This window comes from Zootoca vivipara, chromosome 1 (genome assembly GCF_963506605.1).
Source record: "Zootoca vivipara chromosome 1, rZooViv1.1, whole genome shotgun sequence".
NCBI lineage: Eukaryota > Metazoa > Chordata > Lepidosauria > Squamata > Lacertidae > Zootoca > Zootoca vivipara.
In genome coordinates, this window is record NC_083276.1 from 29,795,984 (window position 1) to 29,810,912 (window position 14,929).

Here is a 14,929-nt window from a genome sequence, read left to right on the forward strand (position 1 = left end):
TTCTGAATACTGCTAGACAATAAAAATATTACAATACGGTGCCAGCTAAGCAGTCAGATATGGTTTACCTGCTTTTGCAGAAGATGGTCGGGACAGTCTCTGGCTGTAGATCTGCAAAGCACTCTGAAAGGAAGAGAAGGGGCTGGCAGTGTAACTGCCAGACCGACAACGGTGTAAGCTTGCATTGTTTGAGGACAGGCGGGGTGTAATTTTTGCTGTGTTAGACCAGATGTCAGGTGCTGTGCTTTGGAGAGAAGGGGAAGGAGTCAGTCTAGAACCAGATGAAAAAGAGAGCCCTGGGCGATGATCAGGCACCTGTGCATTATCTGAGGCAGCAGGATGAGAGGATAGCTGGGAGTTGATGCTTTGTGGAAGGATGGCACTTGGAACAAAGGAAGACGTACTAAGGAGGCTGGGTTGCGGTGCTTTCTGTTCATCTTCTGCCGAAGAGGGCATCCCTATTTTTTTTTTGTAAAAAAAAGACATATCCAATCTGATCAGAACATTGAAGTAAAACGCAAATTTAGTACAGTGGTAACTTGGTTCTCAAACTTAATTCCTTCTGGAATTAAGCGTTCCAAAACCAAGGAGCACTTTCCCATAGAAAGTATTGCAAATCGGATTAATCTATTCCAGACTTCTAAAAACAACCCCTAAAACAGCAATTCAACATGAATTTTACTATCTAATGAGACCATTATCCATAAAACGAAAACAATAATCAATGTACTGTACTATAAAATAAGTAAGACAGTATTGTAGATGATAAAAATTAAAAAAAAAATTTTACCTGCACTGATGATAGTCATTGTTTGGATGGGGGGCTTTTATCCATTTCCACAGTCACACAATCAATCAATCAATAGCTGAACTGGGTTCCACACAGTCACAAAAACAAATTAACCAAAAAAGCCTCCAAAATCAAAAAATGCAAAATAAATAACAAAAACAAAAGCACCAAACTTAATCCGTTCCAGAAGTCCATTTGACTTCCAAAATGTTCGAAAACCAAGGCACATCTTCTGATTGGTGCAGGCGTCCCGGAAACAATAGCCGACAGCTGCATTGGACATTTGGCTTCCGAAAAACATTCGAAAACTGGAATACTTACTTCCAGGTTTTTGACATTTGGGAACCAAGGCATTTGAGTATCAAGGTGTTTGAGAACGAAGGTACCACTATATTCACAATTACACTGGAGTAGCCTTTTACAAAATTGTGCAGAAGGACAGTTACTGACTGTGCAGAATGAGATCTGCTTGTGCTATTGGGCTCCCCATCTTCCCCCACAAGTCCCACGAGTCTGCTCTGGAAGGTTGAGGGGAAACCCATAACAGGTTTAGTGGGTCATGGGGGGAAAGAAGAGGGTAGAAAAGTCTTGTTGCGCAAGTGAACCTCATTGCCCCCTGCATGCCCCACTTAGCGTTATGTTGCATTCCATCTTATGCAAACAAAGGACATGAGATATTATACAAGGCAGACTACACAACAATTTTCCATAACATGCTTTTTCTACAACTGAATTTTTCAAATGAGTCTTATAAAATGATGACTATGTTCTTTCTCAACTGCCTCTGAATACAAGTAGGGAGAGTGCTGCAGCATTCAGGTCCTGCTTGCAAGCTTCCCATAGGCATCTGGCTGAACAATGTGAGAAAAAAGATGCTGGACTAGGGCTGATAAGGAGTCCAGCAACATCTAAAGAGCCACAAGTTCTCCAACAGTGGACTTGAGTACCTTCCACTTGACTGATCCATTGTTACTGACACCGCAATGGAAATATAGCAAAGAATTCTGACCATGATTAACTCTAGATTACGGGTTTAGAATTTGGGAGGAAATGACCATTTTTAGCATACCTTCCAGTAGCACCTTAGAGACCAACTAAGTTTGTCATTGGTATGAGCTTTCGTGTGCATACCAATGACAAACTAAGCTGGTTTCTAAGGTGCTACTGGAAGGAATTTTTTTATTTTGTTTCAACTACGGCAGACCAACACGGCTACCTACCTGTAACATTTTTAGCATGTCAGCTGACTGATTATTCTGTTATAAATATTAATGTCAGTGGAAGATTTGTTAACAAATACCATTTATCGCTGTAGCCACCAATTATAAATGTGTCTGAATTCAAAAAGAAGCCATAAAATTCTGTCAGACCCTAACATCCAGCACCTGTTCCTAATGTTATGTATTGCTAGTTTAGTCCTCTCCATTGTTCTCACTCACTGGATAGTCTGGTTGCTTTGAGTTGGTCACTTCTCAGTTTCTCTGCCACATTTTCCTTTTCTACTGGGGTTTCAGGTTGCTGTTTTGCAGCTTCTTCCACTGTTTCTGGCTGATCTGAAATGAAGTTTGGAAATTGGGGGGGGGGGGGGGAATCCCAATTATAACTCTGCTGAAGAACAGTATGAAACAAGACTTTCCAATGTGTTACCCACCACCGCTTTTTAATATATGGTAAATAATTTGACAGTATATTACAAGCACAAATCCATTCCAGCACCAAAAATTATTGTCAATTTGGTATTTCCACACATTACCTAGGGAGACTAAGTTAAGTACTGCACCTATGTTTTTATATGCAGTGGAGAAAATTTATAAAATATGTAACCACAGAAAGGAGGAAAGAAATGTAGCTGAAGCTGAAAGAAATGTAGATTGCTTTTGTATACTTTTGTTCTTCTTTGTTAAATGTATATAAAATGAGAAAATGGGGGGAGAGTGTTTAAAAAAATACTGTGCCTATGTTTCTCCATCTCTCTGTGGGAAATTATCAGTAACAATGATAAGCAGCAAAAAGTATGCTCACTTTCTTTGGCCTTACCTTTCAACTTGCTGGTAGCATTCTGTGTAACTCCAGGATTTGTTCCCAGGAAGACACTTGCTGACTTATTCTTGTGTGTGTAAAAAGTCAACACCTCCTCAAGATCACTTTCGCTAAGATGTGAAAAGAGTAGAAAAGGAGCAAGTGGCAAGCTTTTACAATGTGGTGACAGAACTGAAATAGATACAGAGAGACTCTTGAAGCATCAGCATTGCAGGGGGGTAGACCAGATGACCCTTGGGGTCCCTTTCAACTCTACTCTGATTCTATGAAAGAGAGAGAGAGACAGAAGGAAAAACTAACTGAAGACAATGATAGGTCAAATACCTCACCTGCTTCAATAATGAACAGAGGGAGGAGCACAGGCTTACGCCTGCTGCTCCCAACCTTTGTGCATTCGACAGCACACAAGAGGGGAGTTTCTATGCATGTACAATTGAACTCACATAAATCCCTTCACATAAAGAAGCCCTACATATGGGTAGGGTAGAGAATATCCAGGCCACAGGCCAATCTTGACAGAGGCCATTTCCCCCAAACCACACCCACTTATCAAACAGCTTGATTGGTGGGAGGGTAGAATTTGATTCTGCATTGGCTTATAGGTGCCTGTTCTGAGCAAGGAACAGGCACTAGCAGCCAACCCAGCAGCATTTAACTCCCATTCATTGGATTATGAGCTTGATTCAAATTCTGCCCAGGGAACAGGCACAAGCAGCCACAGAAAGCTTCTTTCTTCCCTTCATCTCCCCTTCATTCTCCGCCATCACCACTTTGAGGAGCACAAGAAAGAAGCCTGCATTTCACAGGCTTTCCTTGGCTGCACATGCCTGTTACCGTTGCAGAATTTATCCCCCACATATCAGCTGCCATGTGGCATTTGAAAATTCTGCTCATAGAAGAGGCATATGCAGCTAAAGAAAGCCTCAAAATCCAGGGTTCTTTCCCACCTAGGGAGGGGTGAAAGAAGCATTTTGCCAGCCCTCAGTGCCTCCCAAAGCACTGAGCATAGTGCCAACAACTCCCCCTCTGCTGCAGTTCAAGGTACGAGAGCCTGGCACAATTATTCCTGCTTTAAAGTAAATTCATACCTTGCTTTAGCAACAAATTTGTGAAAGCCTTCAGCATCTACCCCTTCCTCTTCGTCCTCCTGATTCTTCATTAACTTTCTCTGAGCCATTTGATCTGTTTCCTGGAAATAAGTAAAATTAAGTAACCTCTCAAACAAGCCTTTCTGCACATAAAGGCTTCCTGTTAGGGTCTATGTTCTACGTAACATAAAGGCTGGATTACTGCAATGCATTACAGGTGAGGCTTCCTTTAAGACAGTTTGGAAACTAGTGCAGAATTCAGCGACCAGACTGCTGACATGGAACACAGTGTCCAATCATATACACTGATCTGGTCTAGCTGCAATGGCTGCCAGTATATTGCTGAGTCCAGTCTAACATGCTGGTTTTCGCTTATAAAGACTTATACGGCTTAGGATCCCAATAGTTTATGAACACCTCCTCTGACAGGAGCCTACCTGGACCCTGAGATTATAATCAGAGGTCTTTTTGCAAATCCACGCTCCAATAGAAGTTTGGAGTGTGGTACAGAGAGTGGGCATTTTGGCCACCTCCCTATGGAATGCTTTCTCCAGGGAGACTCACTGTGCCAACATCTTTTCAACACCAGGCAAACACTTTTCTGTTTTCCTAGCATTTGACCATCTGCGTCGTTATCATAGTTATTTTTAATCTTTTGCTGATTACAACTGTGTAGGGAGGAATTCTGCTTTCCATTTTTATAATCGATATATAATTATTTTTGTGTTCTTAGAGAAAGTTTTGGGATCTGCATTGAATTTGCTTCTGTGCTAGAAAGGTTATCTTTTAAATGAGACCTCAGTGAGTATTCCATGATATCTTCTCCTGTACTGTACTCCAAAAACTCCAAAACATGATCTGTTAGTTCAGGTAGCCAGTGATAGCTTCTCAAATGCACTTGTAGCAGCATGGCTATGCCTGAGGCACAGGACTGAAGACAATATTCTTACCACTGGAATGTAACTTCATGGTAACAGACTTCAGTAACAAGATGAGTTTTGCTTATCTTGCTCAAGACAAGGAGCTTTTATTCAAAATGTATATACAGTTATCTCAGTTGAGTGAAATAAATTTCTCTTGAATCCAAATTGTGAAATAAACACATCTGTGCCTCAAGACGTTTAGTAGCTTAAACATTTGTTTCTTAAAATCCTAACTGATCTGTTCTTGCTGCAATAAATCATGTATGTTTATAAACTGATTTACCATCTACTGTGTATCTTTATAGTACAAATGTACCCCTAAAAAATCCTGATTGTGAAAGTAATTCTAATACTTTGAAAATATAAAAATGCAGATTCTTCTGCACTACCCAGATGCTGGGTATTAACTATTCAATACAGTAAAAGCTAATTCATTCTTTAGTAAAAAAAAAAGTGCCAAGTATAAATGGCAAAACACACATAATGCACATGCTTTACCTGAGGAGCAGGAGGAGAGAGGGGCTGTTTCAGTGTAAAATGCACCTACGCAATTCACAACTGACAGGGCTGCGCATGCATTTTGCCATTTGAACGTGGATACTTCCTGATTAGCAAGACATAAATGTAGGTTCCTGCACTTCATTATGAAGAAACAGGGAAAGGGAAAGCTAAAAAACAGAAGCTTCTGCTTATCCTGTAATATGAGTAACAAAATTTGAGAATTTCACAATACCATCTGTGAGCTCCAGAAGTTCATGGATCACCCGTAGGTAACATGCAAAAAGATTCTACTTAATCATTACAGTAGGATAGAAAGCAGGAATATGAATGACTCATGCTTCTGCTTTCCCTCCTCCTCTGAAACATTTGGGCCAACCCTAGAAGCAATAAAACAAAACAAGGAGTGTTGCTCTAGATCATCTGCATAAATCCTCTGCTGCGTTAGAACTGAGCTGGCACATGCCACTCACCCTATTATAGCAGATGATGAATTCACCTAGCTGATGAGCCAAGATGCGCCTACGGTCAAACAGGGCCAGGCGCCGACTCGGGAGCAGCATTCTCAAAGACTGTTGAAGATTATTGGCTGCTCGCTTTAAAAAGCGAACAACCAGTTCCTGCCACCAAGAAATAAAATCAAAGAGTGAGCCCATTTGTTTATCTTCATATACACCACTCTATTAGAAACAATTTTCAAAGTCTGTTTGGGTTGAGGATAAGAGAAATTAGGTTGCAAAAAGTCCATAACTAAAAGCAAACTCATTGACAAAAAGGTGCAAAGCAAAAGCCTTGGGATTCTAACATAATCTATGATTGCTGAAAGTAACTGCAGACAAAAGTGCATCTCTCTAAGGACAGCAGGCTTTCAGATAAAACTCTGACCACTTATATTATTGTCACCTTCATGCATCTCTGGCACCACCTCTGGTCACTCTCTATGCTCTGTGCCTTGCACCAACTTTGTCTCAAAAACCACACCAATTCCTCCTACTATGCCATCAGCCAATGGCACGGAGAACTACGGTACCCTCACTTTAAAGTGAGCGCTAGAGCAAGACGCCTGCTGTGAGTGTTTAGTTTCAAACGTATTCTGTCTCCATTCTGGATTTACTTTTGGTTAGGTGCCCTGCTAGCATGCAAGTAAACTGCTTCATAGCCAAAGCGTTGAATTTCACAGCTCGCCTCTCACTAGCATTATATTAGGCTGGTTTGATCTGTTATTTTAAACATTATTTTTCACAGCATAGCAGACAAAGCAGCTCTCAGAGAACCAGTTTCAATTTTCCACTTGGAAAGAGCAAGGGTAACATTTTCCACTGAGGCAAACTGATTACAGTGGAACCCCTACTTACGAATGACTCAGTGGAACCTCGGTTTATGAACACCTCGGTTTATGAATTTTCGGTTTATGAACGCCGCGGACCATTACTTTTATTGGGAAAGTTCGTTTCAGTTTATGAACGCTTCAGTTTATGAACAGACTTCTGGAACCAATTACACCCATGTTTCAGTTTATGAACGCTTCAGTTTAAGTACTCCGCGGACCCGTCTGGAACGGATTAATCCACTTTCCATTACTTTCAATAGGAAAGTTCGCTTCAGTTTATGAACGGTTACTCCGCGGACCGTCTGGAACGGATTAATCCACTTTCCATTACTTTCAATGGGAAAGTTCGCTTCAGTTTATGAACGCTTCAGTTTATGAACAGACTTCCGGAACCAATTGTGTTCATAAACCGAGGTACCACTGTACTTGCAAATTTTTCTACTTACGAAGACAAAAAAATAGTTTAAAATGGTGGCGCGCTTACAAAATTTTCGACAGCCGAACGGCCTCGCTGCCCTGCGCTCGCCACCGCCGCTGGATCGGGCCCTCGCCACCAGCGCCACTGCTGCGAGGCCGGCAGACCGGCCTCGCGGGATTGGGGCCTCGCCGCCGCCTCTCCTGCCCTTGGCTTCTTCGCTCAGAGCGCAGCCAGAGCCACCATGCGGAGGAAGCTCCCTCCGCCCCTCGCCGCCGACCTGGCCTAGGTGCCCGCTCGGTACTGCTTCCCCGCCGGGAGAGGCTCCGCAACGCTGCCCGCAACATGTCCGCGCGAGCCCCGCGGGTGCCCTGGCTCAGTCTCCGACGTCGCCAGGACTGCAACTCCCATCACCCCGCTGGGAGAGGTGACGGCGATTATCAGCGGGGTGATGGGAGTTGCAGTCCTGGCAACGTCGGAGGCTGAGCCAGGGCACCCGCGGGCAGCCGTCTGGGACTTGGGCTCGTGCGGACACGTTGCGGGCAGCGGCAGCAATGCGGAGCCTCTCCCGGCGGGGCAGCAGTACCGAGTGGGCGCCTAGGCCAGGGCAGCGAGGGACGAGGGGCGGAGCTTCCTCCGCATGGTGGCTCCGGCTGCGCTCTGAGCGAAGAAGCCGAAGGCAGGAGAGGCGGCCTTGCAGCGCCCGCCGATCTTCGTGTGACAGGCAGGGGTGGGGGGGAAAGCGGAGGAACGATCCTCCGCTTTCCCCCCCACCCCCGCCTGTTACACAGCACAGAGCCAAAGATCGGCGGGCACTGCTTGCCGGGCTTGTCAAGCCCCTTCCGCCCCTCGCGCTACCTCCCGCGGCCCATCCAGCTGCCGATCCGGCCATCGGGACCATCGCCGCCGCAACCGCCACCCTCCCCACCTGTGGATCCGGCCATAGGGCCGGATCGGGCCCATCGCTGCCTCCCGCCGGCCTTTAAAGTGCCTTTTTTTAAAGGCCCCGGAAAGAATTAATCCATTCCCAATGCATTCCTATGGGAAACATCGTTTTGACTTACGAATGTTTCTACTTACGAATGTGCATTCAGAATGGATTAAATTCGTAAGTAGAGGTTCCACTGTATTCTCAATTCCTGACATAATGGTTTTAATCTATGAGCTAGATTGGCTCTCTACCCATACAGGATTTTCACAGTGTCTCCATGTGGGCAGCCAGTTGAGGGCAAGGACTAGAAATGTGGACTGGAGTCAATAAGCACTGTAAGGCAACTGCCTCTGTGATTTAGCTACTGTCTGGGGAAACTGGCAGACAACTCAAAGTCATACCTGGAAACCGATTGACATACAAAGAGCTTAAAGTAAGAAGTGAGCTTCAGGGAGGCTATGCAAAAAATAAAATAAAGGCTGGCAATCAGAGGTGGCCATCACCTCAGCAATATTCAAAAATGCTTCTTCTACCCTGGAGTCCAATGTATACCTCTTCTGCCTGCTCTGCACACCAACAGTCTACATTGGTTCAGAGAGGAGTTCAAGTCATTTCAGTAACAGAAGCAGGATGAGTTAACAGCATCTAGCTGTTTAGCTCAAGCTGATGGGAATCAGCTTCACACTAACTGTAATTCAGGAACGTGGAGTAAGATGAGCTGGGCTCCTCCCTGAAAGGAGGAGGGCAAGCAAACAATTTCTTACCATCTGCTCATCCTCTTTGGCAGCCCAGGCAGGATTATGGACCTGATCCCCAGCCTCTTTCATCAGGCGCAGCTGCACACGTTGCAAATAGGCAGAGAAAGCCCTGCGAGCCTGAACTTTGCTGTAGAAGCAGAGAGGCACAGACAGCAGTCAGAAGTACAGATAAACACCTTTGTTTTTCGACAAAGAACCCCTCAGTACACAGGGCAAAGGACCATTTTACAATCTTGGCCAGCAACTAGAGCCCCCAAATTCCCATATCTGGTTGCCAACCTGGACATGAAAAAGCAGCATCTATGGCAGCAGAATTTGCTGCTGGCAGTCCATTTTAGAAAATCAAGTTAAAACTCTAGCTCATTTTTCAAAATAGACAGAAAAACATGTCTGGATATCAGAGTTCCTCATTCTCTCACTAGAATACCACAGGAGGCTACAGTAGGACAGAAAGTGGGGTTGAGTACTTCCCACATGAACATTAAGATAAGTTTGAAACAATTTATCGTCGTCATGGTTCTAGTATGTTCTGAAGTTATTATTTTGCTTCTCATGAGTAGTTTTGATTAGTCCACTAAAACAGGAAAACTCCCTCAAAAGTGCTATGCAAAGGAGACTTCCCATATTTCGCAGACTAAATAAGAAAAACTAACTCAAGTCTCAAACAGGGAAGCTTTATCTCAAAAACAAAACCTCAGGGGTGGGAGGTGGGGAAACAGCATTTGGTGGTGTGAAACGTACACTAAGATTTTGCTGGCAATCCATTTCTCTCTAAATCCCAAGGGGGTCTGTGAAAGTTATTCAAGGTGAGCCTTGAACTTCAACTGTTCTTCCTTTCTGATCCTCTGTACCACATACCATACATTTGTTTTATCATGCTTCAAAAAGTAATTTACCTAACTCCTACAGTGGGTTAGCTAAGAATAGATAGCAATGGAAGCAGCAAAGGAACAAGTAGAACAAACAAGCAAATCATGAACTGTGTCACCAGTATGGATTTCTCACTCTACCCCTACCGCAACACTGGCAATGGAAGTTCTCTGTTGAACCATTTGAACACCCTACTTCATTCTCACTGCTTCTTATCAACACTGTCTTTACTTTTGCCCACGAGCAGGCAAACAGCATAAGCCAACTGGACAAGTATACAAACTATTTTAGTATTCTGTATAGCATCTGGTACACTTGGGGCACTAAGTGAATGCTGGGCATCAATGGTAACATCCATCCATCAGCCTAGGGGAGGTTAAGAGGCCAAAGCATATGTTTTATGGAGCAATTCTTCTACAACCTAAAAACCAGGGGTGTGGTACAAAACCATGCCTTTTCACAAGTGGACAAGTTATCTGGTTTACATGCTTGTCCTCATATTTGCCACAATGATAGTCAAATAAATCTAATGAAAACTCCTACCTTAGATTACTGTTCTCCTGTAAAATCTGTAGCAAATTAAATGGAAGCTCAGTATCTTTTGGCATTGGTTCTGTTTTGGCTTGAAGCAGCAGCGCTTCACGGATAGGTTTCTGTTCAGACTCCTTTGACAACTTTTCCTTTTTTGGATGCTCCACCTGTTCATGCAAATCTGGCTTAAATTTCACCTGCATGTTCCTAAGAGAGCCAGCTATTTCCTCCCGAGACATCTCCAGTTCTTCATCTTCCTCCACTATCTCCTCCTCTTCTTCACATTCCATTTCTGACTTGAGGACAAAGTCAGTTGACTGTGAAGTCCCTGTCAAAAGTCAACAGGTGTCCAGTTCTCAACATTTTAGGATAAGTAAAGTAAGGCAGAAAAATTCAGGCTCTCATATGCACCATGTGTACTCATAGAATACATGCTAGCAACTGACCACCAATACAGGAAATATCTGGTGTACACAGTCTTTTTTCTTTTAGCCCAAATACTGTATGGTCAAGATCTACACATGGCAAGAGAAGTTAAAGATAAAAGTAAAGGACCCCTGACATTCAAGTCCAGTCATGAACGACTCTGGGGCTGCGGTGCTCATCTTGCTTTACTGGCCAAGGGAGCCAACATTTGTCCACAGACGGTTTTTCCGGGTCATGCGGCCAGCATGACTGGGTCACTGCTGGCAAAACCAGAGCAGCGCACGGAAACGCCGTTTACCTTCCCACCAAAGTGGTACCTATTTATCTACTTGCACTTGACGTGCTTTCAAACTACTAGGTTGGCAGGAGCTGGGACCAAACAACGGGAGCTCACCCCGTCGCGGGGATTCAAACTGCCAACCTTCCAACTGGCAAGCCCAAGGCTCAGTGGTTTACACCACAGCGCCACCCGTGCTAACCACCCTTTAAACCCAGACACCAATGTTATAATATGGGGAAATAGGCAGGACTCGCATGTACCTGACAGTTTTGCATTTCCTGGTTTCAGTTTGCCAAAACGCCGCCTTCGTTTCCGTACCTCTAGTGACAGGAGCTTCCGCTCATACAGAGCAGCATGAAGCTGAGCATTACAATCCATAATGTCCAGACCCAGTTCTCCAGCAAGATTCAAACTGCAAAAGACAAGAACAACAAGATTCCTCAATGCCTTTCCTCCCTAGCTACGGTATATCCAGATAAACGTATATGCTGGTCTCTGTAGTGAATGTATACTGTTCCCACACCACCAGACAAACAGGACTGAGTTAGTACAAGTACACTGTTACACTTCTAAGAATTATCCAATCACGAGGAGTACAGAAGAATCAGAGTTACCTACCTGTAACTAATACTCTTTGAATACACACACAGTCACACTAGCGGGAGCCAAAGTTTTTATTCCGTTCTTCAAAGCAGTGGGGATGTATGTGTACATGTGTATTTACTGGGGCTCAGAGAACCATGTGTAACAAGCCATGATGTGCACTAGGCTTCTATATTAACTATACACACAGGATAGTAGCTGGAGGGCCGGGGTGCGGGGTGGGGGAAGGAAACTGGCTGAACAAGAAACAATGATTATGCAGCATTAAGTTCCTTGGATTTGTGCACATGAAAGCTAATACCAGGGAGGCCTATCCAACCACTCCCAGGACATCTCTTGCCCAAATACATCTTATTTGTTTCATTTGTATCCTACTCTACTTCTGAACAGTCTTGCAACCTCACAGCTCTGTGAAGCATGTTATCCTTAAAAAGAAAAGAAAAAAACTTATTTAAGACTACCTATGAGCATCAGTGCACAGCTGAACAAGAATCTAAAACAAGGATCTGAAGAAGGATCTTTACCACTCCTGCCATTATAGTACTGCACCAGCTATAAGATATATGCCACATCACTCAGCCTCTCTGTTGAACATTGAAATCCTAATCAAATCAGGGCACCATTAGGCCATGGCAGTAGCCATCAGTTCCTGGACTCATTGTTTTTAAGATTTGTTTTCCTATACTGAAGGGTTGCCTTAGAAGAATTTTAAAAAGATTTCAACCAAAAATCCCCGAGCGTTTTCCTTTCCTCTTAAAAGCAAACTATTTTCCACTAAGAAGCTGTATGCTTAGGAAATATGTCCAATGGTATGCCAGGAAAGGCAATAAAACTTTAGGAGGGGCATTCTCTGCGATTCCAGATGCCAAGAACACCCCAACAGAGATAGTCACCAGCCAGCACAGCACAGGTATATTTTGCTATTGTGAATGCAAAGGAGTAATTCATTCCATGCACCCCCTTGTGGGAATTGAGACTCAATTGACATGAGGCAAAACAATTCTAGAAATGCTGAAAAACCCTTTTTAAAGGCAAGCAAAAGCAAGATTCATATAGTGGCTACAATGAAGTTCTCCACTACTGGATACCTGAGAATTACAAGTGGGGAGAGTGCTGGTACACCTGTGGGCTTTATGAAAGCATCTAGCTGGCCACACTGAGAACAGAATGGTAGACTTTCTGCTTGGCCTGATCCAGCAGGGATCTTATTCTCTTAAGGTTTCCTCAACAGGCTCCACTGTGCTAACTCAATAGATTCAAGTGCCATACAATGTTGTAGCAATCACTCTGAATCTGGAGAAGCAATATAATGCATTTTAAAGATCCCAGGTTTGGTAGTTCTGTGAGCCAGCCCTTTGTGAAGGAAGCTAATTGGATTTTTAAAGTTTTATCAATTATTCATCTTTTCACTCTAAAACTTCATTAGAATTAGCCTGTGACATTTCCTTTGTGAATTAAAACCTCCCAAATCTTCTTCCCACTTCTTCATCCTGCTGGATAAGTAATGTTAAATGCATGTGACCTATGAATGGTAAAAGGGATGCCTGATATTCTGGCAAACTATGCTTTGTGGAGTTGTGAAAATTTATTTAATTAGTTTATATGCTGGTTTTCAGGGAGAACCACTCACGAGTGGCCCACAAAATTCAAAATATAAAACAATATATTAACGCAAGCTAAGGAACAGTAGAAAACTGTAGGACCAGGGAAAAGAACAAATACTTATTAACACAGTATAAATGATGCTTAATTTCCATTTCCTGTAAGCGAAAGCTCAAAATGACATCATCACTGACTAGCCAGTGCAAGCCTTGCTACTTGTGACCAACATGTACAAAGTTAAATTGTCATCACTCTCCGTGAAAGACTGGATTTTGCTGTGAAAAGGCAGGGTCAGAAGCTTTTTAAAAAGTGGTTTTCTGTGCTTCTGATATATTTGGAGCCTAGAACATATAGTGATTTCCTGCTCTTCCATGCCCTGCTGTTCTGAAGAACCATAAGTCTAACCTCAAGCAGTAGGCATCGGTTAAACAAAGGAAGCTACATAAAATACCATTTTCTACAATCAAGTAGACGCCAGGCAAAAAAACCAGAAATTTGTACTACTGTGATTTTCTGTTTAAAGAGGGGACTGGAGGACATTCGGTTAACCGGATGACTCTTCCCACTAGAGAATATAGGCAGCGCCCTTTGAAAAATATTGCCTCCTCTTCCAGGGGGAGGAGCCATCCCACTCTCCAGATCAGGGGTCGGCAATTTTTTTTTGCAGCAGGCCGGTCCACTGTCCCTCAGACCTTGTGGCGGGCTGGAGAAGCGGCGCGGGGGGGGGGGGGCTGGAAGAAGAGGAGAGGGGGCAAGTTGTCCTCCTTCCCACCCCAGCCACTGCGCTTACCTTCCCAGGGGCTGCTGCTGCTGCCACCACCACCACCACTGCTGCTGCTTCTCATGGATAGGCAGAGCGAGCTCGTCTGCTCCGCTCTCTGGTCCACAGGAGGAAGAGGCCGCGCCAGCCTGGTTTACCTCAGCGTGGCTCGGGGATGTCTCTGCCATTCAAATGGTGCTGAGGTAAACCAGGTGCAGCGTTTGATTGACAGAGCCGCCGCTCAGCTTCTTCCTCCCATAGCCATTGCCGGGAGTCTTGCTTTGTGGCGTGTTCTGGCTTCGCAGAGCAGGCCGGATCCACAACCCAGACGGGCCTGATCCAGCCCGGGGGCCTTAGGTTAGCAACCCCTGCTCCAGATCAAACTGACAGAGCTAAGGAGACCCCCTCCACCCCTAACACAAGCAAAGTCCGTAAACCATGCTCCACACAAAAAATTATGTCACACAGACACAGATACAAGACAGTGTATTTTAACACAGAAAAAGAATACCTCACACAGTGAAAAGGAATTCCTAGATAACTGAGATGACCTCAAAAGGAATGTCTATTCCACCCCTAAACCCAGAAGGCAACAAGCAGAACCAGGGTGGGTCAAATGAAAAAGTGGACTGGAGGGCATTCGGTTAACAGAACGACCCATCTGACTTCCATAAAAGAGGAACATCTGGCGGGGTCGACAATATTCTGGCAGATTGGCTAAAACAATTCTCTATATTATCAGGCCTTTGGCTGATTAAATATTCTATTGCCTCTGTTTGTGGGAGGGAATTATATTTTTGTTTTTGTTTTCTATGTATTTGGTGTTCTCCTTTTGATGTTGTGAACTGTCCTGTGATCTTCAGATGAAGGATGGTGTGCAAATTCAATAAATAATTTTAAAAGTACAGTACTTAGAATACCTCTGGATCAGACACTATAAGCTAGGTGTGTAAGAAATATTAACTATTATTCCCATGTCCAACAGGTAGATCGTGATCTACCAGTAGATCAATGGACGTCTGTGGTAGATCACCAGTAGATCAGTGGCTCCCCCCAAAGAAGCTAAAAAACTTTGGCTCCCCTA

General features: G+C 44.0%; 2 protein-coding genes across 4 annotated transcripts in view; both read right to left on the bottom strand.

The window, feature by feature from the left end:
• FLVCR2 (FLVCR choline and putative heme transporter 2) overlaps positions 1–14,929 on the bottom strand; it is a 228,292-nt gene that overhangs the window by 110,691 nt on the left and 102,672 nt on the right. The window lies entirely within an intron of this gene.
• Positions 1–14,929, bottom strand: part of TTLL5 (tubulin tyrosine ligase like 5) — a 117,405-nt gene that overhangs the window by 53,945 nt on the left and 48,531 nt on the right. For all 3 annotated transcript variants that reach the window (XM_035108181.2, XM_035108158.2, XM_060272587.1), the window contains 8 exons: positions 11,141–11,292; positions 10,187–10,502; positions 8,780–8,900; positions 5,813–5,959; positions 3,919–4,019; positions 2,828–2,940; positions 2,230–2,343; positions 69–458 (listed from right to left, as the gene is read on the bottom strand). In XM_035108181.2, the coding sequence (XP_034964072.1) occupies positions 69–458; positions 2,230–2,343; positions 2,828–2,940; positions 3,919–4,019; positions 5,813–5,959; positions 8,780–8,900; positions 10,187–10,502; positions 11,141–11,292 (1,454 nt within the window). The remainder of the gene's footprint in view (positions 1–68; positions 459–2,229; positions 2,344–2,827; positions 2,941–3,918; positions 4,020–5,812; positions 5,960–8,779; positions 8,901–10,186; positions 10,503–11,140; positions 11,293–14,929) is intronic.